General features: G+C 46.4%; 1 protein-coding gene across 2 annotated transcripts in view; it reads right to left on the bottom strand.

Moving 5' to 3' along the window:
• Positions 1-226: 226 nt before the first annotated feature.
• Dock1 (dedicator of cytokinesis 1) overlaps positions 227-26,509 on the bottom strand; it is a 503,515-nt gene continuing 477,232 nt past the window's right edge. For both annotated transcript variants that reach the window (XM_021220215.2, XM_021220207.2), the window contains exons 47-52: positions 21,557-21,694; positions 15,341-15,486; positions 10,407-10,605; positions 6,603-6,756; positions 5,336-5,487; positions 227-1,411 (exon numbers count right to left, since the gene is read on the bottom strand). In XM_021220215.2, coding sequence (XP_021075874.1) covers positions 1,316-1,411; positions 5,336-5,487; positions 6,603-6,756; positions 10,407-10,605; positions 15,341-15,486; positions 21,557-21,694 — 885 coding nt within the window. In that variant the 3' untranslated portion in view covers positions 227-1,315. The remainder of the gene's footprint in view (positions 1,412-5,335; positions 5,488-6,602; positions 6,757-10,406; positions 10,606-15,340; positions 15,487-21,556; positions 21,695-26,509) is intronic.

Here is a 26,509-nt window from a genome sequence, read left to right as displayed (position 1 = left end):
CACACACATACACACACATACACACACACATACACACACATACATACACATACACACATATACACACACATACCCACACACACATACACACACAAACACATACACACACACACAGAGTTATGTTTGAGGAAGATGGATCGGTACATATATAAGTATGTGTTTTTTCCTTAAGAAAGTAGCATCTACATTTTATGTTAAATGGTTAAAAGAGGCCATCCACCAGGAGTCCTTTTTAAATAACATTTATTTCTCATTTGTCAGTGATTAACTTTGAACTCTCCTAGAACAAATAGTATCATGATCAGAGTGAATAAAAAAATATAGATGATCAAATAAAATATTAGGTTATACAAAGTTAGTTTTTTTTAAACAAATGAATCACTGTCCACCAACATTTTCAGGACCTTGGAAATCTGGGAAACAATTTTGCAGGATTTAGAAAACAAATATTTCCAGCAGTTAAACATGAAGAGGACACACTGGAACTTGTTTTCAGAGGCTCACTGGAGTAAGCAAGGGTGACTGACACTCACCGGAGGAGCTCTGAGAGCCACCGTATATACAAATATTCTGTACACATAGAGAAAACACCCAATTAAAACCACTGTTGGTGGTATATGGGCTCATATTTTAAAACGAATGAAAATTCACCTTCCTATGCTCATATTAATTTTCCATTTGATCCAGTATCCATAACGGCATCTCTACTCCATCTCTTTAGTAACCGAGAGATATTCCTACTATAAATTATGCCAAGGGAAATCAAGATCTTCTCTGAAGGGGTACATTTAGCTGCTTGATGTAGGCTGAAGTGACACTCCACTCCAGGAGTCACACTGCAGATATAGCAAGGATAGGGTTGAGCAGTCAGCCTTTGGGGGTGAGCTAGAGTCTGGGTTGGAGTCTGGGAGTGAGGATCCTTACAAGGTTACTGCATAGCTTCTCACAGGAATAGGGCTAGGGGGGTTGCCTCATCCCTCTCGCTTGGCTCACTCACACTGGATAAGCTCTCTGCAAATGAATATAAGTCGTTTGGCACAAATGGAAAGAGTTTCAGGGCAAGACTGAGGCTATCAGAAAGGCTGACATGCTCTGAGTCCCCAACTTCAAAAAAAAAAAAAAAAAATCCAGACTGTATGACTTGGCTCCATTCCCACTGTGCTCTGAGACACTTCAGGCCTCTGGTCCTGTGGCTAGGATGGACCCCTTTCCAAGAAAAGCCAATCTCACTAAGGTGAAGCGTCCCAGGGCCCGGAGGAGGTAATCGGCAGGCATGTCAGATGTAGAAGAGAAGCAAGTCTCCTCCTCCCAGGATTCACTGCACGATCCCAGAGTCCACTGAGGTCTGCTTTCGGGTCGTCTTCGGAGGGGGAGGAGGTGGTGTTTTGCTGGGCAGTGGAGGTGGCTGTTGCTAGGAAACAGGAGTATGAAGAAACCATCACATTACTGGTGTCCTCACTGAGAATCTTACTTGGCATAGAAATGGAAGGTCCATCTGAACACTTGAGATAGGAACTGAGCCGTTCCCTGTGACCTGGCTCCACCCTGCCTGGCTTGGAGCCAGCCAGTCAGCTACCCTGCCTTGGGCTGCCCTGCAGCCACGTGATTTTCTGACATCTGAATCTATGTGCATCCCCTGAGAAGCATCACGGTTTGTGGTTTTAGATTCAGGTGTCATCACCCAACAGAAGGACAGGTTCTCTAGGGTGTGACAACAGATTCTCTTCTTGCCGTCTGAACTGACAGCCCAGGTTGGTCAGCAATATTTCTCTGGAAAGTAATGTTCTATAATTTGTGGGTCACGCGTGGCTCTCACTGAGGCTGGGAAGCAGCCCAAACCTGGACCAGCAGAAGTCATGGCTATCACTGTGGGTAAAGGAAACTTTATGAACAGAAGCAAGGGACTGGCTGGATAGGTCCATAGGCAGCCAAGTGCCTTGGGTTCTGGGTACATGCTTCCTCCCTTGCAGACTCATGTGTTTGAACACTTTGACCCTAGCCAGTGGCACTGCAGCAGGAGGCTTCTTAGCAGTGCATCATGAAGATTAGAAAAATAACTAATAGAGTATCCTCCAACACAGGTATCGATCACACTGCTGTGAAGCCTCAGGGAGTCATGCGGTAGCGCCTGCTGGGTGTCAATGACTCAGGGGGCCACTACCCTACTGTTCTAGGGACCCTTACGACCATCACAGATGCTGAAAAGAGATGCCCAGACTACTAAAGACAGGCAGAATGAGAAGATGCAAAAACTGGTGGACTGGGGAGGTGGGAGCCACCACAGGCAGAAATCTCAACGAATGTTCAAGAGCCAACATGTGATGAAAGGGCCAGAGTTGCAGTCTCTCAGCAGAGGCTGGGGTGTGACTGAATGTGAGAGAAGTTCTCAAAAGCAGAACCATGACATAGGAGTCTCTCACTCACTGCTTCGGTTTCCTCCTGGTTCACAAACAGGTAAATATACATTACTCTAGCGCTGAGACACAGAAGGAAGGAGGGCACCATTTTACAGGGGAAAGCAGTGGTTTTGGGAGTTGGCTCAGTTTTGAAGTTCTTGTCACGCAAGTATAAAGACCTGAATGCTTGCCCATGTAAAAAACTGGCACAATAGCAGAAGCCTATAATCCCTGCCTGAGGGCCAGGAGGATTCCTGGGTATTGCTGGCCAGGAATCAGCAAAATCCAGGTTTACTGGAAGATCTTTCTCAAAATAAATAAATACATAAATAAAATGGAGAGCGATTAAGAAGACACCAGATGTTAAACCTCTGGCTCCCATGTGCAGATACACAAATGTCCATATGTACCTGCACACACACACACACACACACACACACACACACACACAAACACAGAGCCCCTCCCCCAACACACTAATCAAGGAGAAAGTGAAGAGTTTATTTGTAAGTCTCTTTTAAGGTTGGTGTGAACTGTGAAAAGAAACACTAAATTGATAGCCTGAGAACATCCATTGTAGGTGTGTCTGTAGGTGAAATCTATGGTGACAGTGACCTCCAACAGAGGGTACCTGCAGGTTGGACCAACAGTCTCAAGAAAACACAGTGTAAGATGCCAGAGACATCCTTAATATCAAGCAGGAGAATGTTGGGTTTATCACCATTAAGTAAAATGATAGCTCACATGGCTGGTCATACGAGCCATTCTGAAATGAATGACAACTTAAAATGGCAACAACTAGAGATAGAGTCACCGACAAGCCTGAGGCCGATCGATGAGAGTGACAGGAGGCTATCGATCACCTCCCGCAGCAGATGAACGATCATTATCCAAAAACGGCTCTCAAGGCCTGTGCAGAGGGACGCACCTGAGAAGATGCCTTAACTAATTACGACACACTAACCACCGGCCTGTCATCTAAACTTGAGCTCAGGCTGCAAATTAAACCAGAGACAAATTGCAAAGAGAGTTGAGTAATTAATCTAATTGAATTTGCACCCGCTTTATAAACCGAAGCACAGCTAGGGCATGTCGGTCCTTTACTTAATCACAAGCAGCTCTGACTAGGACACTGGATCTGTCACCCCTGCATGGATGTGAGACAGGAATGGACTTGATCACACTTCCAAAGTTCAGAGTTTTCAGATTATAGGAGAACCTGAAGGATATTGCTGCTTTTCAAATAAAATATGGATATAAGCAACTAAATAGGCTTCCCTAAGGAAGAGGAGGTTCCCCTACCCTAGACCCCCTGGGGTCTCCTTTTGTACTGGAGAGGTCAAGTGTACATTCCAGTAGCTGCCTGCGCCCTCTAGCCTAATAGAACACACCCTTCTCCAGGGTCAGCTCCCCACTTTAGCTTTAGAAGAGCCAATTGTCAGAGAGAAAGCCTTAGAGTGAGTTTAGGTTCCTTTAAAGAACAATCAGACACACAGTTCACACACAATCTCTTCCCTCACGACTTTCTTTTTATATGTGCACATGCCTGTCTGTCTGTACATGTTTAAACACGTGCTATTGTGAATATTTGTGTAAGAGCATGTGTGTGGCAGCCAGAGGTCAACATCAGGCATCCTCCTCCATCTCTTTCATCTTTCACTGAACCCGAGCTCACCAATTTGGTAAGCATGGCTGGCCAGTGAGCTTCAGGGACCTTCGTGACCTAGCACCTCCCTAGTACTAGAATGACAGGGGCCTGCCCCCATGCCTGGCACTTTTACATGGCTTCTGGTGGACTGGACTCAGGTCCTAGTCCTTGCGTGATAAGCATTTTACACACTGAGCCTCACCCCAGACCTCCCTCAATGCTTTCACAAGGGAAGAAAAGAGGTTTGCAGAGCACCCAGTAAAGTGCCTCCCCAAGAAAGAAAAAGAAAAGGCACGGAGAATTTATTTTTATTATGACTGAGGAAAAAGCAATTCCCGTGCCTTGTGGTAGCCAGCAGCAAATCTCACTCCATCAGGGCTCTCAGGGGCTCTGGTGGCCATGCCACTACTTTATGGAGGATGGGCATCAAAAAGCATGGCCAGCTGTACAGACACGGACTTGGGTGTTTTACCCTTCGGCCCGAGGTGATTTAACTTTATAAGGCCATGAGTAAATGTGTCGTGGGAATGGGGACTTGGGAGTGGACATTACTGTTGCGACTGCATAAATGACACTGTGCCTCCTCCCTGAGTTTACCTTCTCTACTCACTCTTGAGTATCTCAAGAGGATGGGCCAGGGCCACAGCCTCGGAGCAATGCATGACCGCAGCTGTGAGGACACAGTGCAGTATGACATTTAGGACCCTCTCTACCATTGCATTAGCAGGCACTATCCTCAGCAGGGAGCACATTAGATGTGATTAATGACTTTAAAACAGTGTCTGGTGGGGACCAGCCTGGGGACCAGTGCCAGTTCATGCTGGCTGCTTGTGAGTACTGCTGCAGTAAGCCAGGCCAGAACCTTGAACCGAGACTTTTAGCAGCACTTGAGGGCTGATGAAACAGGGCGGTGGAGTATGCAGTCTGCACCAATGTGGACCCCTGCTATGGACTTTCTAAGCAGCAAGTGCCTGTGGCCACCAGGGACCTGTCAGTGTGAGGACAACATTGTCCAGAGAAACTAGAGGGCCAAAATGGGGGAAACAAAGCAGGCTTCCCCTATGGAACAATACATCTCTTCAGTGCAGTCAGACAGACTTCTTGGGACCAAAGCTGCAGGTAGCATTAACAGCTCAAAGATCGGCGTCCATCGGGACAACTTCAGAGCAAAGGCAGAACTGTTTGGGAGGTGGGGCTGCAGCTAGGGCTAAGATGCAGAACCACAGAGCAGAATCACAGTGTCCTGGCTGCGGGCAGAAACTAAAGTCCCATGGTTTTCAATCCCACTTACCCGTTGTGGGGGAGGAGGAGGTGGAGAAGTGGGTGAGACCATCAAATCCTGGTTTTCCATCAGATTTCCATAATCTGCCATGTTGCCTTTGAGGGGCAGAGGGGGTGGGACATCGGCCACATCCATTCCCATCATGCCGTTCGGCTCCAGACCTGGAAAAAACGGCGAAATGGTTATAGAGGGATCACAAAGTCTCCCGCTCCACAGAAACATTTGTCAGGAGAAAATGGCGAAGGGTAATAGAGGAGTAGACAATACTCATTCTTTCTTGGTAGAATGTTCTAGAAAGGAAACAGAGTGCCAGAGCTTGAAGCAACGTTTCAACTCACTGTGTAAATACTACTGTCTGTGAGCCTCTTTCTCCTTGGTGGCATCCACATAGTTGGTGTGACAAGGACTGTGGACAACTGCCACTTTGAAAGTATGGCAGGCTTTATGGTAAGTCTGCCACAGTTGCTACTGGGAGAGCTCACTGGGTAGAGTCTGGTTTGGGGGCAGTCAGCTCACCAGGACAATCTCATAATTGTAGGACAGGAAGGGGCTGGCAGCTGCCTTCCAGAGCCAAAGGGATATGCCACAGGTTGTTAAGGCAGACAAAACTGGCTGTTTGTAAACAGAGGGGAGATCACAAAGGCCGGCTAACTTCATCAGCCTTTGCTGATGCTCTTGGAAGAGATGTTTTATTTTAAACCAAAGAGAGAAAAATGGACATTCACTGATGGGTATGGTTTTGGAGTTTTTAAGGTAGTCAGTTGTCTGATAATAGGGAAATGACAGGGTAGTCCAGTGGTGAGTGTAGAAGCCTTGGTGTCGAGCTGGGAGAGCAGGGGTCCCCCGGAGTGGCACTTGAGTACCTGTGTCATTGCGGTTAAACAGATGTGATGTTAGGCTGACAGTGCTGTGCCATCTGTCATCCCTGGTAGGCATTTCTATGCTGTAAGCAATGACTCTTTTACCATTTCTCCCACTAGACATGGAGCCCCAAGGCCCCTGAACACATTGGTACCCTCTGGCTCTCAAGACTCCTTCTGAGGCAGGTGCTTCGCTCCTGGATTGGGTCCTGTACTTTATATTTGTTGAGCTCTGGAACTGAGGATGGGTTTCTGCATGAGATGTTCGAAGTCTAGATTTCCCACCTCAACCTGAGGTGACTTCTTCAGATGGCACATGCCCCCCTAACTTTCAGTCTGCTGCTGGGGAAAGGGTCCTGAACAATGGGCCACAGTCAGGGGGTACCTTAAGGGGTAACACCTTAAGTTCCACTTACTGGGCTGAATGCTGAAGCTGAGCTTGGCTCTTGGTGTGACTGGAGGGGGCGTCTGCTGGGAGGACGGCGATGCTGGGGACACAGAGAAGCGCCTTTCATTTCCAATGACATTGATCACCTGGCTCTTTGGTCTTTGGGGCCGCAGGGGACTTATCTACATTGAGGGACAGAAAGAACAAAGTGAAGGTTTGTATGGACTGGTTGTGTCTTCTCCAAATTCCTGTGCTGAAGCCCTAACCTCAGTACCCCACAAGCCCATCTAGGTGTAGGGGTTTAGCAAAGCGCCAAGTTAAGATGGTGTAAGCATGAATCCAACGAGACCTTATAAACTCAGGGGGTCTGAACAGCATGCGAACAGGGAGAATGTCATAGGAAGACAAAAGCAGAGGTGGGGTACCTTGGCTGCAAGTCAAAGGACACCAGAGATGGCTAACCAACCCGGAAGCCAGGACAGGTGTGGAACTTAATCTCTCACCACCTTAGCAGGGGGGCAACCCCACCTACACCTTAATCTTGGACCTGTAGTTTCTAGAATTGGTAGGGAACAACTCTCTGTTGTCTGAATTGCCCACGCAGGGTACAGTACTTTGTTCTGGCAGCCTGTCCCCACTAACACAGAACTTCACATGAATCTTCAACCCAGCCTTTGGGAGTAGCCTAGCCTGGAACTTGCTGTGCACCTAAGGATGACCTTGAACTCCTGATCCTGATGATCTCCATATCCTGAATGCTGGAGTTACAAGTGTGCAGCACCACGTGGGGTTTATGAGTTGTTGGGGATTGAACCCAAGGCCTCATGCATGCTAGGCAAGCATTCTACCCACCAAGCTATGACCCTAGTCCTTTATAGGCTACTTGACCACAACGCTAAAGGGGAGGAGTGCAGCTGTGAGCTTTCTATGTAGCTAGTGAGCGCACCCAAGGATGCCCCCCAAAGGATCAGGAATGGAACAGAAGTTGAGCCAGCAGGACAGGAGGCAGTTTCCCTCTTGTTTAGTTTCTCTTCTGAGCTGTTATTTCCAACAGGAGTTCCTTTTCTCTCCTCTTCCTGCTGGCCTTGGGCTTTGGAGTGCACTTGACTTTTCTCCACCTGAGCCCTTTTCCCCTAGTTGTAACATCAGTAAATTTAATTTGTATATTTCTTACAGCTTGCTCTCTGATCTTACACATCAGGGAACATCAGCAATTACAAAACATTCTGAGGTAGGATTATTCAGAAACGTTATTAACTTGGTGGAAGAGCAGGAGAGGCTGTCTCCCAGAGGGCCTGGCCTTGGTGTTTCAGCTTAATCCTGGGGCAGAGTGGGTGGGCTGAGGTGGTTTTACAGGTGCGGGAATGGCAAGAGCCAGTGAGTCACTGTATCTACCTTAGAAGAGACCCACAAAGCCAGCCCCGGCTGGAGCTACTGAAGCCAGAAGTAGAGGTGAGGCTCTGGGCAGGGAAGAGGCCCTCAGACACATGAGCAGCACATAGCCTTAGCGTACAGTTCAAAACTATTCTGTGCAGATGGTGTAGGTGCCATGACCAAGTACTCTGTGGAAACGGAGAGTCCTCAGACTCTTGCTGGGTGAGGTCAGGACTGGCTCCAAGCCTGGCTCTCTCAGGAAGATGTGCACAGGGGCTGGTGAAAGGGACTGGGGTTGTCAGGAGTTCCTCTCACTTCCAAGCTTCTAACTTAAAGCTTCAGGAAGATTTCCTGGGGAAATGCAAATGGTAGCCTGAAGGCCCAGCTTGGAGAGGCTCAGCTAAAGGTCAGGAGATTGTTAAGGATGCAACAAGAAGGAAGCTGAGCCCAGCACAAAAGGGAAGAGGGGAACCTTGCAGAGGCTGAAGAGAGCAGTTTACCCATGTAGGTCTATGGAGGGCTGGGAACATTAGCAGCATCAGCGTCCTGAACACTAGGGGGTGCTACAGTCATCATGGAACATGCAGTTGCTTTCCAGGATGACTCCTGCCCCGGGGACCACACCAACACTTGTGCCTGGAGGAGGCCTCTTCTTGCTCAGATGCACTGTGGTTGCACCGCGCCTGACCAGTGGATAGGACTCTGCTATTGCAGCCCTGGTCATTCTGAACCCCAGGCACCTCCTGATGGCAAAGTCAAGGCTCTGGGCTCTGACCTTGTGTAGTTCCTGTGACCTGAGAGGCCCCCATATGGTTCTACACCTGGCCCTGTCATCAGCAGGTGTTGTCCCAGGGACATGGTCATCATTGGGAAGGACAGAAACTGTCCTGCATTGGCTCAGCTCTGTCCTTGGATATGTCCTTACACAGTTCAATTGTGGTCCTTTCTGCTACTTGGCTCTATGTTTCTCAGGCCCAGTTTCAATATCTTAAAACAGAGCTTAAATAAAAATGTCTGAAGGACTGCAAAGTGCCTGACCCTGAGTAAATATGTCTAAGAAGGAAGCTGAGCCAACTAGTTAGGGAGCTGTGTGTCCGGAGAGGAGATTTCAGCTTGTGGGGGTGTCTAGAAGCCCGGCTTTCTGAAACAGTGGGCAGAAAAGGCAGAGTGGTTGATCATTTCATGTACATCCTGAGGCCCAGAACCCAGGCATTTAAGGCCAGCCTTGACCAGTGCTTCCTGGGCCTGATGCCCTTGGCCACCAGTCTCTGCACAGAGCCATCAGAGACCAGCTCCAGTGACAGTGCATGTCCACAAGGCTGAGAGGCAACAGCCTTCTTGGCTCTGGCACCTACATCTCTGCCTACCACCTTGAGTAGAGCAAGCAGCATGCATATGACAGTTGTTGGTACCGGGACGTGCTCTCCGACATGTTCTGGCGTGGCTTATAAAGAAGTATGACTCCAGTGGAGGGAGGGGTTTGTACGGGTGGGGCTGGGAAGAGACAAGGGAGGGGGACTTTGATCAGGATGTAAAGTGAATTAAAAACAAGTATACCTTGATCAGCATTTTGATGAAACTGCCCTTAATTGCAGCCAAAATGGAGCTGCTGCCCAAGACATATGTTCTGGGCCACTTCCCTGTCAAGTGCTATCCATGACTAGGAGAAGTGGCTCTCGGATTATGTCAGTCTGGACACTGATGTATCTGTCTGTCTGTCTCTCTGAAACATTTTCTACCTCATTTCTACATGTAGACCCTAAACACTGTGGTGTGTTTCTGGGATGCATAGACTCAAGACTCATCGTGGGATGAAAGCGTGCTTACGTTTACTTTATTCATTTGTATAGGCGTGCATACATGCCTATGTTTGCATGTATCTGTACATGTCATGGCATATGTGTGGAGGTCACAGGGCAACTTGTGTGAGTCAATTTTCATCTACCAAGTGGATGCAAGGGATCAAACTGAGAGCATCTAGAATGGAGTCACCTCACCAGGTAGAAGCTGAGCAGATTCTAACCCTCAGGCAGTGACTAAGACTTAAGGATGCTAGTCAGGAAGGGGTAGAGAGGACATTTGCTATCCATGAGTGAGTACAGCTTTTGAAAGCAGTACGCTTCTGTTCTCTGAGGTGCTAGGACACAAGGGCACCAAGTCCAACAGAGCTATAAGGCGCCTAGACACATGAGGTCCCTGCAGGGGACTGACCTATCTAGCCCCTCTAAAAGAGGATAAAGGCCAAGACAGCATGTGCCCTCAGAGAAAAGACAGCACAGCTCTGTGTCTCTGATGGTTGGGTTATTTGAGGTCAGAGATGAGAAGACCTCGGGCTTTTAAGTTGCTATATTTTGCAAAAATTCAATAAAATCCAACTGACAGCCCTCTCGGTTAGATGCAGAGCCTAGGTGGGTCCCAGGCACCCCTGCAGAGCTCTTCCGATCTACAGTTAAATTACCGTTTCAGAAAGGATTACGGCCTCAGACTGCTGCAGGGAGCTGTCAGCGGGCTTGAATTCCTTATCAAATATCTCTTGGTGTTTGCTGTTCCTTTTCTCCTTCTTCTTGTCCTTCTTCTCTTTGTCTGGATCGTCCTTGTCTAGCTTGTCCTGGGACCTGGAGTGCATCTTCTTCGGCAGCAGAGGCTCTAGAGCAAATCTAAAAGAAATAGGTATCTAAAGTAATGTCTTAGCAGGGCAGTCACTGCTCTTTCCCCAAGCACAGATATGTAAAGTCAGGCAGCATGCACCAGGCTATCTGGTAACCACAGACTTCTACGAGGAAAGGAATGGTTCAAAGAGAGAGGCAGCAGGGGTCTTTGGATGTATTGTGACCCATTGGGAATGATGTCTGTATCCTAACAAAGCACCCAGCTAGAGAGGTGGCTCCTTTGGTTAAATGCTTGCTACACAAGCACAAGGACCTGAGCCTGCTCCTCAGAACTGACATGGAAAAGGCCAATGTGGCAGTGTGTGCTTGCTTCTTCTAGGTTTGCTGGCCAGCTGGCTTAGCTAAAGGCCAATAAGAGACCTTAGCTTAAAAACCACCAAGGTACTAGACCCATAGCAGTAATAACTTGATCAGGTTCTTCAGCCTTCATATGTACAGACTGCGCTTGGACATGAGCACACACTCAAGATGCATGCAGGAACACACGAACCGCCCTCCCACGAATGCACATATGATATCTGCTGGAGGAGATGAATACCACAGAGTGCAAGAACTGTGTTACACACATGTTGCCTCTCCCAGTCTAACAGAGCTCTGGAATGGCATTCATTGGTGAGGGGTACATGCAATTTAAACTGTAATGGTGTTAAATCTGAGCATAGATCACCAATGGTCATTAACATCACCAAGAGAGAAAATCAGCTCTGACGTGCCCCTGAGGGGAAGGACCTGTTGTCACCTATAAGGTTAGCTGGCCCCAAATCAAACCTGAATCACACCAGACCTCTAGATTCAACTCCCAATACGCTGATAATAGGGAAGACAGACACACATCAGACAGCATCCACACTGCAGGGTGCAAAATCAATACGATCCATTCAGTGCAGACACAGAAAGGTAAGCAATTTGGATTTTTTTCAACAAATTACAAAGACAATGACAGTTTTTAAAAAGTGGATTGCGAGACTTAAGGAGATAATTCCAACCAAGGGTATGGTGAGGGCTTCATTCAGTTTTCGCTTCAAACAAACTTTAAAAAAATGTGTAGTAGGGCCAGGGAGACGGTGTGGTGTGTACAGTGTTTGTGCAGCTGTGAGGACCTGAGCTCAAATCTACAGCACCCACATGGGGATGGCTATGCCACCCATCATAATCCTAGCACTCCCACAGTGAGGCGGGAGCAGAGGCAGGAGAATACCTAGAAGTGCAGGGACAACTAGGCTGCTGCACATAGTGCTGAACAACAGAAAGAAACCCGTCTCAAACAAGGTGGAAGGTGAAGACGAACGAGCAGGGCGGGTGTTCCTCTGACTGCTACATGCCCGCAATGGCATGTGCATGCCTGTATGCATGCATGTAAACACACACACACACAGACACACACATGCAAGATAAAAATAATAATAAACTAAAAACATGCATATCAAATGAGAAATTGATATGAATGTCATCATGATTAGGAATTCATATCAATTATCTTACATGATGTTAAAGAATACAGTTACGCTTTCTAAAGGGGACTCCTCATCATTTAGAAACTCACATGGAGGAATCAACAGGTAACAAGGTATGATGCTTAAGACTTGTTACAGAATAAAGATGAAGTTGGGACTAGGGGAGATACAGGTGGAACAAAAGAGGAAGGTAGTTTATAATGTGAAGGTTAGCTGCTGGGTAAGACATCCTATGATAGTATTTAGTCCATACTCAACATGCCTGAAAAATTCCCATAATAAAACTATTAAAAATGGCAGGTGATATACACATCAACTCTTGTCTTTGATCATGAAGGCTTGGCAGTCTGAATGAGAAATATTCCCCACAGACTCATGTATTTAAATGCTTGGTCCCCAGTAGGAGGTACTGTTTGCAGAGGTTATAGAATCTTTAGGAAGAAGTATGCTTTGGTGGTTCATAGCCTTGACTTACTTCCTATTCTCTGCTCTCTCTCTCTCTCTCTCTCTCTCTCTCTCTCTCTCTCTCTCTCTCTCTCTCTCTCTCTGCATCTCTGTGTTTCTCCCTCTCCCCCTACCCCTGCCCCCACCCTCTGCTATCTGAGTACAATGTGATGGCCTCCTGCTGCTGCTCTCCTGCCTTTCCTGCCTGTTGTCACACCTTCCTGTCCATGATGACCTTCCAGAACTGTGTGCTAACCTCATCCTGCCTTCCTTGTTAATTTTTTGTCAGGGTATTTTATCACAGTAAGACAAAAGTAAGTAAAATAAAGGCATTCTGATGTATCCATCCATCTGTCCACCTATCTGCCTATCTATCTATCTATCTATCTATCTATCTATCTATCTATCTATCTATCTATCTATCTATCATCTATATTTATATATCATCTATATACAAAATACACTTATATATTTGTCTATATTTATTTATATATCTGTATCAAATCAACATCATGACACATGAAGTGTTATATCTAGAATATTAGAAGCAACAATAAAGAAATGTCATCACTTTAGTCCGTGTTTTTCTGAACTTGAGACAATTTAAATAGGCAAAAGGCAAATTTATGGTCCCCTCTGGACCTTAGGAGGAGAGCTCTGCAGTCTGTCTGGGAGAGTGTTCAAGGAACTCAAGAGAGACAGGTACACTGCTTTGCCTTCGGAGGGACAAACCACTGCAGTCAGGATGAACTTTATCCTGCATGTCACCTGTACCACTTGAGATCAAGCCTCATTTTGTCTGTATTAGTCAGACAGCAAAGCATGGCAACCCAAGAATGAGCACAAACCCTGGGCTCTAATAGAGACACTTTCCAGTTAAAGGTTGAACAAACGCCTCCTGGGTGAGCTGACTGTAATACGCCACTCCATCTAAAACCTCTCCATCAATTTCCACCTAACCCCTGCGTTCTCGGGAATATAAAACCCTTTTCCTAACTAGCCTGGGGATTCTCTTGAAGGGAAGCTGCATTAAATTTCTTTAGCTATCTTGTTCTAAGTGACAGGCACAGATGATTTAAACCCCTTGAAATGGAGAATTTCCATATGGGGTTGGCCTAAATAACAGACACTGATAAAAATTACTGTTAAGGAAAGAACATGGGTAGATTTTGCAGTTCTCCATCAGGTGCATGAACTGCTGGCAAGAAAAGGCACTTAGAACTGAAGGGCCCCTGATATTCTCTGGTAGGCTGTGTCTGTATATAAGGACCAGGAGTCTTCAGGTTTGATAGTGACAAACTGTCAACAGAAAGGGCTAGGAGAAACACACCACTGTGTAAAACTAAATGCTCACAGTTTCTTCAATGATGTGTAAACTGTATGTGAAATTTTCTTCTTTTTGCAGAAGAAGAAATTCTACATGGTTTGTCACTTAAAAACAACAGAAAAATACAAGTATCAAGGTGGTATTTACAACCATCTGAGCTAATGTTCAAACCACACTGAGGGCTCATGAATTAGCTTGTAAACCAGGAGGTTCATACCTGCTTTTAGTTTTTGTACGGGGCTCTCTAAGAGACCTCACAGGACATTATATGTGCTAGATTGGGTAAATTCAATGCCAGAAAGTACAGTGGCTGTTGCTGGGATCTAAAGGAGGTGGGTACAAGGTTTAATGGGGTGAGGTTCAGTTTGTATGATGAAAGAGTTCTAGGACAGTGTACAGCAGTGTGAATGTATGTATACTTATATATTTAACAGTGTTTTTCTTTAATTTTAATCAGTATTTATCTATTGTGTACATGTACATGTGTGTGTGTGTGTGTGTGTGTGTGTGTGTGTGTGTGTAGAGGACAACTTGCTAGAATTAGTTCTCTCTTTGCACATATGAGTCTCAGGGATCAGACTTGGCAGCAAGTACCTTTACCAGCTTTACTTGCCTACTCTTAAAGGTGGTTTTAATGGTGCAACAAACTATAATTTAAAAATTGGGGAAAAAGAATGTGATTTCTGTTCTGCAGGATAGCCAAATAAAGTAAAAGAAAGCAAGTTTTTCTCACAAGTATTTAACTTAAACAGAATTTCTCTTTAAAAAGTATATAAATCTGGGATTGGAGAGATGGCTCAGCAGTGAAGAGCATGTGCTCTTCTTTCAGAGGACCTGGTGTATGTACTGGGTTATTTTTTTTGGGGGGGGGGTGTCAATTCCAGCACTCACATGGTGCTTTAGCCATCTGCAAGTCCAGTTCTAGGGGATCTGATGCCCTCTGATGGCCTCTCTGGGTACCAGGCATGCATGTGGTGGATATATATACCTATACACACACATATATGTATATATGTATGTATGCATGTATGTGTGTGTGTGTATGTATATATATATATATATATATATATACTTGTATATATAAAATAAAAATAAATATTTTTAAAAAACAATAAACAATTTAAAAAAAATAAACAATTCTGTGCTCTCTCTCTCTCACACACACACACACACACACACACACACACACACACACACACACACACAAGTTATCCAGTGATATCAGCCTGGCTTCGGCAGTTGGCATGGTTGGGACCGTAGAAGAGTTGAGATGCATTGAGAATTAAATGCTCACTAGAAATTTAAGGTTTGGCAGACACCTTTCTGGCAATGCTACTTAGAGCAAGGGCACAGTAACCACATAATCAGGTACCACCATGGAGGCTCTCAGTTTTCAAAACAGCGTGACCCGGATTGCTGTACAATCCCAGAATATGGATGGAACCCTACGGGGTGCCCAGCGTCCCTACCAGGACTCCCAGCTGCTGAACCCACTCACCCATCAGAGCCCGGCCTGGAAGGAGTGCTGTCAGAGGAGAAAGAAGAGACGGAAGCCACTGACAGGGGCCGGGAGGATGATGGCATGGTGAAAGACCGCACCATGGAACGTGGACGGCTTCCTCTCCTGTCATCCAAGCCTGAGGGCTGAGAAAAGAAGAAGACAGCATGTTAAGGCCCAGGCCACTGTGGTCAGATCCCTGTGCTGAAGGACCGTATGGGACCACACTTCATAAACCATTTCTTTTCTTGTTCTGAGCTGAGGAGAAAAACAATGAAGACAGTTTCAACATCCTTTGAGACCTGAATCAACTGATAAGAACACCAGAAAGAACCTTCTTGGCCTTTTAATTTTAAATATAAATTTCTTCTGCTAGACAAATCAACCTGTCCTTCAGTGGTGTTACTCACCAGGAAGTTTAAAGCACAGTGCGTCTAGAATGTGACTAAAAATGCGTAAGATCTTTGTATGACCTTTGTCCAGCTGCACAGTAACACCTGAGTCAGATGCCCAGACTCACAGAGCTGTATTGGCTCAAAGCTCTCACTACAGAGGCTGCCTCCTCACACTAGAGTCGGGTCTTCTTGGCTGAGCAAGGGAGATGGGAGAAAGGTTTGGCCAGGCTATGGGTCTCTCCTTTTCAGGAAGAGGCCCCAGTGACACATTCTAAGAACATAGTCACTAAAGGGAATTTTCCAGTCTCTCCCTGACAACTTGCTGTACATTACCAACCAACAAACAAACAAACAAGCAAACAAAAAACCCAATGTGCACTGGATACAGCATGTATCTACATCTAATTAGCTAGGAAATACCAGTGTACCTGAGCCTGAAGCCAGATGTTGGCACATCTGGATCACAGCTGCTTCACAAATGCTTTCTTTGGGCTGACAGAAATCCCATGTCTGAATGTCACTCCTCTTGTGTTGTATCAGGCTCCCCATACCCTAGGATGCTGCTGGCATGGTATACAGCTAATCACCTACAGGACAGCTGGTTTGTATTACAGTCACAGCTCTTGGAGGTAGCAAGGTGTTGATTAAATATGATGCAGAAAGGAATGGGGCTGTCTGCTAATAAATCTTTATTTACAAAACAAGCAAGTGAGCCCTGGTGCGGTGCAGGCCACTGGCTCAAGGTGATCAGCATCATGTTTGCCAGCACAGAGTCTTAAACTTAGTGCCAGAGGGCATCTCCATGGATATTGACTATGATTAATCAGCCATGAGGAGGAAGTTATAAGGGGTAGGGTGACTAGTAGATTCTCCCTATGTGCTAAATGTTTTCTACAGGACACCTGGAGACTTGATATCTACACCACGCACTCTGCACTCTTCCCATCCCTTCTGAAGTGCTGCTGGGTATGCAGAATGATACCTTGATCTGTAAGGTTTCCCCTTTGCCTTCGGCTAGTCCCAGGGATGTAGCTATTTCTCCTTTGATTCAGGGTAGAGTTCTGCCTAGGTCCATTCTGACTTGCTCATTACCACCCAAGCGCCATCCTACCCACCTGAGATGTCAGTTACTCTCTGGTATCTTTGAGGCCAATGGGCCCTCAGCCTTTAACTCACTTTATGCTTTAAGTGAGACCTGGTCATATCGTTGGCCTTTTCAGATGCACACTGTCTTTGGCCATTCTTCTACAGGACTAGAGGTGGAGAATCAGTTGTTGAAGGTGATTACATCTCCAAACATCTCCTCTAGTTGGGGAGAGATGGTCTTTCTGACTCTACTGCAAGTGTTTCAAGCTCGACTTTATCACTATCCATTGGGCATACTGGTTGGGGAAAGAAAGGAAGGCAAGAGAATGTCAGGCTCTGCTGACTCCTGTAACTTGGGTGATGTTGCCTTGTGTCTCACCACCACCTGGGCAGGGGAAGGAGAAGCCAAGGAGACCATGCCAAGCCAAGAGCTGGGAAGAAACTTGACCTATATGGTATGTGGGTAGGGTTGTCCTGGAACTCTGAGACCCATTCCTGAGAATATCCAGTTTGTATGTTCCATGTACAGAAGGAGGCCACTGGGGGTCATAGGGTACAAAGGTCAGACCAAGTCACCTTCGGACTTCAAGTGGACCATCCGCCTGCTGTCCACCAGCAAGGGCTGGCACATAACCAATGTGCACATGCACTGGGATATACAAGAGAAGGAGGAGGTCATGGGAAGGATCCTTGAAACAGGAGACAGGAGCCCTGTTGGAGATTTGTATTTACAGGGACTCACAGAGGAGAGCCAAGGGCTCTTCTGGACCATTAGTCATTTCTTTATTGAGTAGAGTCTGAGAAATCTAGAACTAAGAGGCCTTTCACTTGTTCCATCTGAACCAACTAGAATCTCACGCAGAACCAACAGGTAGCTCAAAGCCAAACTAACAAGAGTGTCTTGCTGTCTGCCTGTTCCAGCCACAGGGCCAAACAGGTTAGGAGTAGAGTGTTAGAACAGGCAAGATCTTTGTCTCATGCACCAACTGTGTGATCATGTGCAAACCAAGGAACCACTGTGAGCTTTTTAAAAGACATGCCATCTCCCCATTGTGGGTCCATTGTGAAGATTAACAATGACTGCATATGACGGTATTAAGGCTTGGTACAAGGTTAGTGGCAGCTTCCTTTGTCCTCTTGTTGCCTTGGTATCTGAACGGAAAATTTATTTTGGTCTTCGTAGGTAGAATGACTCTCGGGCCTTGCCCTCTAGCACTGAATTTTGCATCTTTTCTTTCTGGCTGAAGTATGCTTTTCATTCATGACCATGAATGTTGACTACACAATGAATCACGGTCAGGTGATTGGATGGAGGTGAGTTCATGAGGAAGGGAGAGAGGTAAGTGTATTTTGGTCTCCACCTAGGGACTGGAGACTCAGGCTTTATGCTGCCCTGAAGGCAGTCAGGTTTGATGCCATGAGAAGCAGTACAGGAGCAGGGGCCTGGTCTGAGTCTCCTCCAGGTAAAGAGGCCCAGCACTGGGCTGGAGGTGCCATCAAAGCCAGTAGGGGAGATAGATGACTGGATGCTGCAGCTGATGGGTGTAGACTGAAGTACTGGGCTGTGGGGTGGAGGACACCCCACAAGGGTGTAGGGGCCACCTGGAGAGAGAGGCTTGGAGCTCCAACCAGCACATGGTCTGAATGGTGGTTTGGTTCAGGTGAGGAGGAGTGGAGAAAAGAGCAGAGCCAAGCAAGGTCCTCTGGCCCGCATCTGACTTTAGGAAGAGGACAGGAGGGACAGGAAACAGAATAAAAAGGTTTCATGTACGTGGAGGAGAAAACAGATGCCTTTGCATGCTGGGGGAAACAAAGGCAGAGACAAGTGCTTGGCATTTCTATTCTGGGGGTTTCTGGGAACCAGCTCAGTGTTCATCCAGGAAGCGGTGTCACCTTGGATCTACAGAATTGACGATATAGACGGCACAGAGTAGCCAGCGGGAGAGGCCCTTGCACTGCACAGTCAGGGGGGTGTCTGGGGGTGTCTAGTGCTTGCTTCTCTGGAGCTTAGGATGGTTTCGAAACATCAACAAAATGCTTTATGTCTTTTCTGTGGGTTTTTATTATTATTATTATTATTATTATTATTATTATTATTATTATTATTATTTTAAAGCCTATCCTTTTGGAAAGAGGATGATATGATATTGCTTTTCAAAGTATTCTGATATGCTTGTAGGTTTCCAAAGTAGGTAGAACAAGACAGGTGCCTTCCAGCCTGCCTTTATGACCACATCCCTCAGAGAATGACAAGCTGCAGCCTGAACCACTGCCTACCTAGAAAGGATGGCTGCAGAGCCTCATTCTGGGCCCCAGGATGGAGTAGGACTCATAAAGACTGCTCCCTGCCTCCTAGTAGCCATGAGGACAAATGCTTCCTGAATTCTGTCTACAGATCATGCTCTGAAAGCCCCGCTGGGTGGGATGTCCCGTTGCCCCCACCCAGAGAAGCATGATGTATGGAGAAGGTGATATAGAAATTGCTTGACTTTAGCCAATGATGGGTGCCAGGATACAAGGGAAACATGTCTGAAAAGACATCCTTCATCTTTACACATCCCCCTTGTCCCCCCACCCCACCCCAACCCACCACCACCCTCCTGACCTCGCTTTCTACTTTGACCTATACCCTATAGCAAGGTTTCTCAGTGGTATTTCATAGCAGAGAAGGGATGTAAAAACTGACAGGCAAGATCAATAGGTTTCTTTAATTGTGGAAGATTCAATAAAGGGTTGATAAAATAGGAAGCATTGAACTTAGTTAAAAACTTGGAGCCTGCACACGCACTTCATTCTTAGAAAACTTCAAAGCAGCCCGAAACTTGGAAAGAGCTGCCTTCCGACACACACACAAACCTGCCACTTAGCCCTGATGCTGACAAGCCGCAGGCTCCAAGCTATCAATAGTGCTGCTCGAGGATTCTGTCTTGCAGAAGGATCCTCCAAAACAGCAGGGGAGGCACCCTGTATCCTAGCTGTTTACCTGCAGGGGCTCCCACCGGGCTGTCAGTCTCAGGTTCTCCTCTGCTGGGTTTACTGACCAGAGTCCAGGCTCAATTCCTCCTGTCAGGCTCATGTCCTGCTGGGTCTGTGACAAAGCACTGACCAATGGGAATAGAGACACTGGCTCCGCCATGAGCATGCTCAGTGGGGGCTTGTCTATAATAGTATATCTGTAGCTCTCTTTGCATTGCTGAGGATCAAAGATGCTCATCTGTCACGCTTCTGACCCCAGCCCCAATCTGTGAATTTTGCAGGAACACATACATCACCAGAGCCATTCAGCTCCATGTTGTGAGCACAGCCTACTGCCCCTGAGTGGTGCTTCTGGCTCTTGAAGGCCGCTTGCTTTTCCAAATTCAGCCTTTGGTGCTCTTCTTAAGTGTATGCCTTTGTCTGCACTGGCCTCTGGCCTGCCACTCAAAACCCTGCTTACCTCCCAGCCTGGATCATTTCTACCATTTCTACCTCTTGCAATGGCTAAGCTTTTATTTAGCAACAGTTTAGATCATCAGTAACCCATCTCTTCTCCCTTCCAGGCCAGTGTGTGTGTGTGTGTGTGTGTGTGTGTGTATTCTGATGGGTGAACATGTATGCTCTCTACCTTCTATTATGAGACAGGATCTCTAACCTTGCCTAGATCTCTCCAAGTAGGCAGTACTGGCTGGCCAGTGAGTTACAGGGATCTGTATATCTCTGCCTACCAAGCACTGGTATTACATGTATGGGCCATCATGCCTGGTTTTATTTTATTTTACATGGCATTAGGGGGATTGAACTTTGAACCTCATGCTTTCAAGGAAAACCTGCTACTAATAAAGCCTTCGTCTCCCTGAGCCTACTGGTCATGTTCTTAGGTGCCAGCATCGAGCTGGGCATTGAGTCCATCTCTGTTTGGGATACTACGAGTGCTACTGCCTGAGCGTTACACAGCTCTCTGTGTATGGCATGTCTCAGGGCATACACAGCTGAGTCCTAAGGACCTCTGTGAAATTTCTCCATGACCTTGAGTGACTAGGAGTTAGCCAGGTTCCCTGGTAGGTTGACAGACAGGGAGAAGGGCCATGGCCAGGTAATAAAGGCGGTAAACTTCTAACACTGGCTTAGTGCCCATCCACTTGACCTGAGACAAAAGCCTGGTACTTTAAAACAAAGGACTTGCTGACTTTCTCTACCACCATCAGCAGCACCTCCCCACCTCCCACTCCCACCCCCGCCCCCATAGACTGACTCAGCAAGTTCAAAGCCTGATCAGGACACAATTGTGAACAAAACAGCCTTCCTTTCTCTAAATTGACCTTAAATTCGAGACAGAAGACTCTGCAGAGATCTAAAAATCTTCTGCTCTTGAGAAGAAACTCGGTTTCTGGGTTCGAGTTCCCTGTCTGCTTCAGAGGGTCCTTTTCTCTGTGTGTCTGTTGCGTGTGTGGTTCCCACCATAAGGGCCTTTCTTCATCTGTTGATTCTGTTGCACCTGTTTGTGGTGCTCCAAGATTTTTTCCACCACTACCTGCCAAACTCTAGATCTTCCCTGCTTCCTTTGAGTTCTTTAACTATTCCTATGGAGACCCCCCCCAACCTGCACAGCACACTACTCAGAGAAGATGAATGAGGTACTCGGAAATTAACAAATCTCATAAAGTGAGCTTGGTAAGGAGGCTGGGATCCCTAAAATCCCAGAGGCCTCAGCCCCTCCACTCCGGTCGGACACTCTTCTGTGGACCCGCCCGCTTACCATGGTCCTCACGCCATACTGCTTTTCCACTTTTTCCTTTAGTTGCTTGAAGCAGGCTTCCATGCGCTCGTGGAATGGCCTCAGCGCCTCTGTGACTTTGTCTCCATGAATCCTGATCCCTTCAGCCAAAAATGGAATCTGAAATACACAGGGTGATGTTCCTGATTTGGGAGGGGCACGGGCTGATTTAGATGGAGCAGTACACAGCAGGAGGCAGCAACAGCAAGCTGGTTGCACCTGCTTTTGTTCCCAAATCAGAGTGACTGATTAAACTCATCAATGGCAGACAGGCCACTCCCAACCCCCCACCCCCAGAGATGAAAATGTTTAAAGAAGAATTGCCTGGGATTTGGAGGGGCATCATTTCCAAGGTGGAGCACCCCATGAGTAATGCATTCTGCTACTTGGTGGGGGTGGGAGGTGTCTTGTTACTCAATCAGTCCCAGAACAGACTCAACACCAGTGTTTTCTCAACGGAGTCTGGGGGACAGTTGTGCTTTGAATGTGTTCACATATATCTTGTTCTGGTAGCAAAAGGTCACGCCACGGCTCATTTGTCAGCTGAGGATATACTGTATTTATAGGCAATTGAGTAGCCTACCGCAAACGTAACAGTCCAGTTACAGGCCATCTATAGTCCTGATGGATATTCTCATGTGGAAAGGAAAACTATATTTATTCTCCCTTAAAACCAAAAATAATCACTTCTCTGACGACACTACTGTCACAAGATATCCATGCCAACACTTCACTTCCAACAGTAGAAGCGATGCTGACCTTTAAAACCTGTCACATGAGACATTTTCATTTTCTCAGTGGCAGAGACCCCTGGAGCAACTGTGGCTAGAGGCTGGCCATGAGAAGAGGCTCCATTCTGTCCCTGGCCTCTGCTTCTCCCCTAGGACCCAGTCTGGAAGTTAGTCAGTCTTCAATGCAATCAAGCTAAGAGGCTTCCTCTTAATAATTTATAATTAAATAAAAATACTGATTAAAAACATATTTTCCTAATAGGATAGAATACCAATCTGAACCAGCATATTTATTAGGGAGAGGAATAATAAGTATACAATTGAATTTCATGTGAATAAACTCAAGGAATCTTAGCAAGATGAATCCACTCATGAGCTGTATCTGCTTCCATATATAGCACACAGCTGCTTCTTCTCTTGTACTCCAGGAGAGGAGGGGCACACAAACACCCCCATATTCAAAGTACCCAGCCTGCTCAGGAGGCAGGGACACAAAAGTTAGTTATGCTGACGGTTGGGCCGAAACCCAAGACACACACCATTTGTTATCCATTTCTGTCCGGTTATCACACAAGACCTGTGTGCAGGTGAGCTTCCTCAAAACAGACAAGGCCTTTTCATCACTCACATGAATTCCTTCTGTGGATGGCAGCTTTCCCAGGGCTTGCTACCATGCACTCAGGACCGGCCTAAGAAGTGTTCATTGCTAGTCTTTTGCTTCCTGATTTCTGACTTGGGGTAGGGGAGTTTGAAGGGGGGGGGGTGACAAGGATCTGCTGGGACAGCTTTGGGTGGCATGGCAAATGTGTTGTCTGTGGAAAAGGGGAGGCAAACATGTGTGGGAAGGCTGTCTCTAGGTGACACCGCAGTCATTCTTGATACTAAGATCTGTTCTGATTTAGAATAACTTGTTTCAAATGTGCAAAACTTGATCCAATCACCCCGGGGTTTGTGGTGGCGGTGGTGGTGAGGGCTGGGGTGATAAAGTTACCCTTTGTACCAAAGAGGCTACTTGGTAGATGAGAGTGAGAGCTGAGGTCCCTGTTTGCACAGGGACTGCTTTGGCAGGCGAGCAGCACAAGGTGAGAGAACTTGCCAGTCACTCTCAGTCGTCCCTGACACTGAGCAGATAAAGCCTTCTCAGAGAATAGGATTTGGCCTCTGCTATTTGGATCTGAGCTGTGGCTGTGGTTCTAAATGGAAGGAAATAAAATGCTATTTGTGGAGCTCAGTCCAGTGTATGAGATGCTTAATATACAAAGAAAGACCATAAACCTGGGGCCTGAAGGCCTTTTTGTTCCATATGTTCAAAATATCTTTGGCAGGCAGATTCCTAGCCTCATTCAGGATTGCCACAATTGCCACAGGACTCGGAAACTGTGCCCCACAGCTTGAGTCACTATGGGTACATTTCGGAACCTGTTATTTCTAAAGAGCCCCAGACTCTGGAAGAAAGAGGAAGCTTTCCCAGCCACACCTCCAGTTGTTCTAAGTGAACCTTCAGCATTGTGCTATGTGGGCCCTGCACAGGTCCAAGCCTTGCCGGCAGCAGGGAACCTTTGACAGCTTTGTTCATTGCTCGGAGGGCACCAGCCCCTGCAGACAGGACAGTGCCTGTTGTCAGCTGGGGATGAGGAGTGAGGTTGCTCTCTCATCTCTGTGCATTTCAAAGAAAATAAGTACGGCATGTAGCAGTTTAATAGGAGAAGGCGTGGGCTCATCTTTGGACACTCTGCAGGTGTGTTTGAGGAAAGACAGAGAGAGTTGAGCCTTTGAGGAAGTACCTCTGCCTGGGTATCAAAGTCTGCAGGCTCCAGGCAGCCTGCATCATGACCAGTCTCCCAGCTGTTGAGGGCCAGGCCATCACTGTTCAGAATCATGAAGAGGAGCTAAAGAGCAGGCCAGGGCCCGCCAGCCAGTCTCACAGGAACTCTAAGTACGGGAAACATGCTTGTCTACGGCCATGTACCTGTGATGTAACTCAGCCAGCAAGCCCTGGGACTCCTCCCAGGAGAAACCCTAGAGAGAATTTCTGGAAAAAGCCAAACTGAATAAAGGAAGGAGCAAAATGTGAACAAGGCTAACTGTAAAGCTCTCATTTTTTTTAATGAACATACAACTCAATTACTGATAGAAGCTATCAAAACACTTGCAAATGAGAGCAAAATCACAGGTAATGTTCTGAATATGTATTTTTCCCTTTCTCTTTGATTTAATGAAGTTGCTAGAAAACACACTTTCTTTCAACTTTCCCATGAGCTGTTTTAAAATTCATCTTTTAATATAGTTATTAGGGGCGATGACATGGTGCTGGCATAAAGTCTCTCTCTGGGGAACAAATTATTTTCCTCTGTATGACTTGAAACTCATAGAATCCAATTTGCTGTAAAAGCTTACAGGGGGGGAAAAAATCAATAGAACTTCTGCAGACCAAACTAGTTTCTGTGTTACAGCGTTCTGGGGTATTTTGAGTTCTGTGCCCCCTGCATTTCTAGGAACTCAAATGGAATCATCCAAAAATTAAACAACTTTTTCTTCTTCTTTTTCTTTTTCTTTTTCTTCTTCTTCTTCTTCTTCTTCTTCTTCTTCTTCTTCTTCTTCTTCTTCTTCTTCTTCTTCTTCTTCATCATCATCATCATCAAAGTCACAGGGAGACTGGGGATATGACTTACATTCTGAGTGAAGAAACTATATTGGCCAATAGTATCTCTCCCTTCTTGTTCAGAGGGATCTTATGTCACAAAACAATTGCAGGGCAATCAGATTTCAAGAGATTTGTGACAAAAATCAGAATATCTTTTCTTCATGTAAGTCTCTTAAAATATGAATATACTAAAGCTGCACATACATGACAATGACCATGATATAAAAAAGAGAACACAAATAATAACAAATCTTGGTGAAGACTCAGACACTGGAATCTTGGATTCCAGTTGTTTGGTGTTTAAGATGATTCAGTACTGGAGATAAGTTTGGTAATGGCTGAAAACCTCAGACCTAGAATTTTATACAATACAGAGGATCCAGTCTTCAGCATATGCAGAGTCTAGGAAGCAAAGGGATCGATCACAGGCATCTGTGAACTTGTGCTCATTTCATTGTTAGTCAGACCAGCCTCCAGGTAGACACAATCCAAATCCTCACAGATAGATGCATAGATAAACTGTGGCATAGCTGCATGGCCTCACAAAAAGATAATCTAACAAAAGCTACAACATGAACAAACCTTGAAGTCATTATGCTGAGTGAAATAAGACACACCAAAGAACCAATCATATACAGTTCTACTCAAGAGAGTTTCTTAGATTAGAGTCATCAGGTTCAGGCAGACTGAAAGCAGAAGGGCAGATGCTGGAAGCTAAGGGAAGACTCAAGACTCAAGGGACACAACTAGAACTGGTGTGTGTGTGTGTGTGTGTGTGTGTGTGTGTGTGCGCACGCGCGCACACACATATCAGAGCTGTGACAATCAAGTCATCTAGATGCAAATTTAGAAGAAGTCCAACTTTGCTATCAGCCATAACTCAGGCCCACACTCTAAGTGGTCTCACTGGTCAATGTGCTGATGACAGAAACATCCCAAGTATGAGACTCCTTTAGGAGTCAGTACAGAATGAAGGAAAGGTCTCATAACAGGAGCATCTCTGCTGAGTCGAGATTTCCTTAGGCTCACTCAAGAGTCTAGGGCCAGGCTTAGCCATGCACACAGCCTGGACACCTGTCCAACTCTAACAGAAGTTAGCTAGCTTTCTACCTCCTATAGAGTGGGCACATTCCTAACTCAAGCACAGGGTGGCCCACTCCCTACCTTCTGCACTCTGGCTAGTGGGGCTACACCTCATGAATATCATGGTGTCAGCACATCCTTCCTGCCCGTGTGTGGAAACCTCTAGCAAGTTGCTCCAGTGGTAGAAGGTGTAAGTCTAGACCATCCAGATCAGGGGTTCTGGGGAGCACAGACACCAGAGGAATACAAGGGGCCCTCTGCAGCTCCCTACTCTTGAAGTAGATAGGCAAGAAGGGCTCAGCCTAGAAGCAAGAATGGAAGCAATCTAACATTCAGAACTACACCTGGGCAAACACAAACAAGGACACTCATCCTCTGGAGCTGCCTCCTCACAGTCGAAGGGGTGGGCAGGCTGCAGCTACCTATAGCTCTCTCTCTCTCTCTCTCTCTCTCTCTCTCTCTCTCTCTCTCTCTCTC

Source organism: Mus pahari, chromosome 1 (genome assembly GCF_900095145.1).
Source record: "Mus pahari chromosome 1, PAHARI_EIJ_v1.1, whole genome shotgun sequence".
NCBI classification, from domain to species: Eukaryota; Metazoa; Chordata; class Mammalia; order Rodentia; family Muridae; genus Mus; species Mus pahari.
Note: the sequence above shows the minus strand (reverse complement) of the source record. Positions and strands in the feature narration are given on the sequence as shown.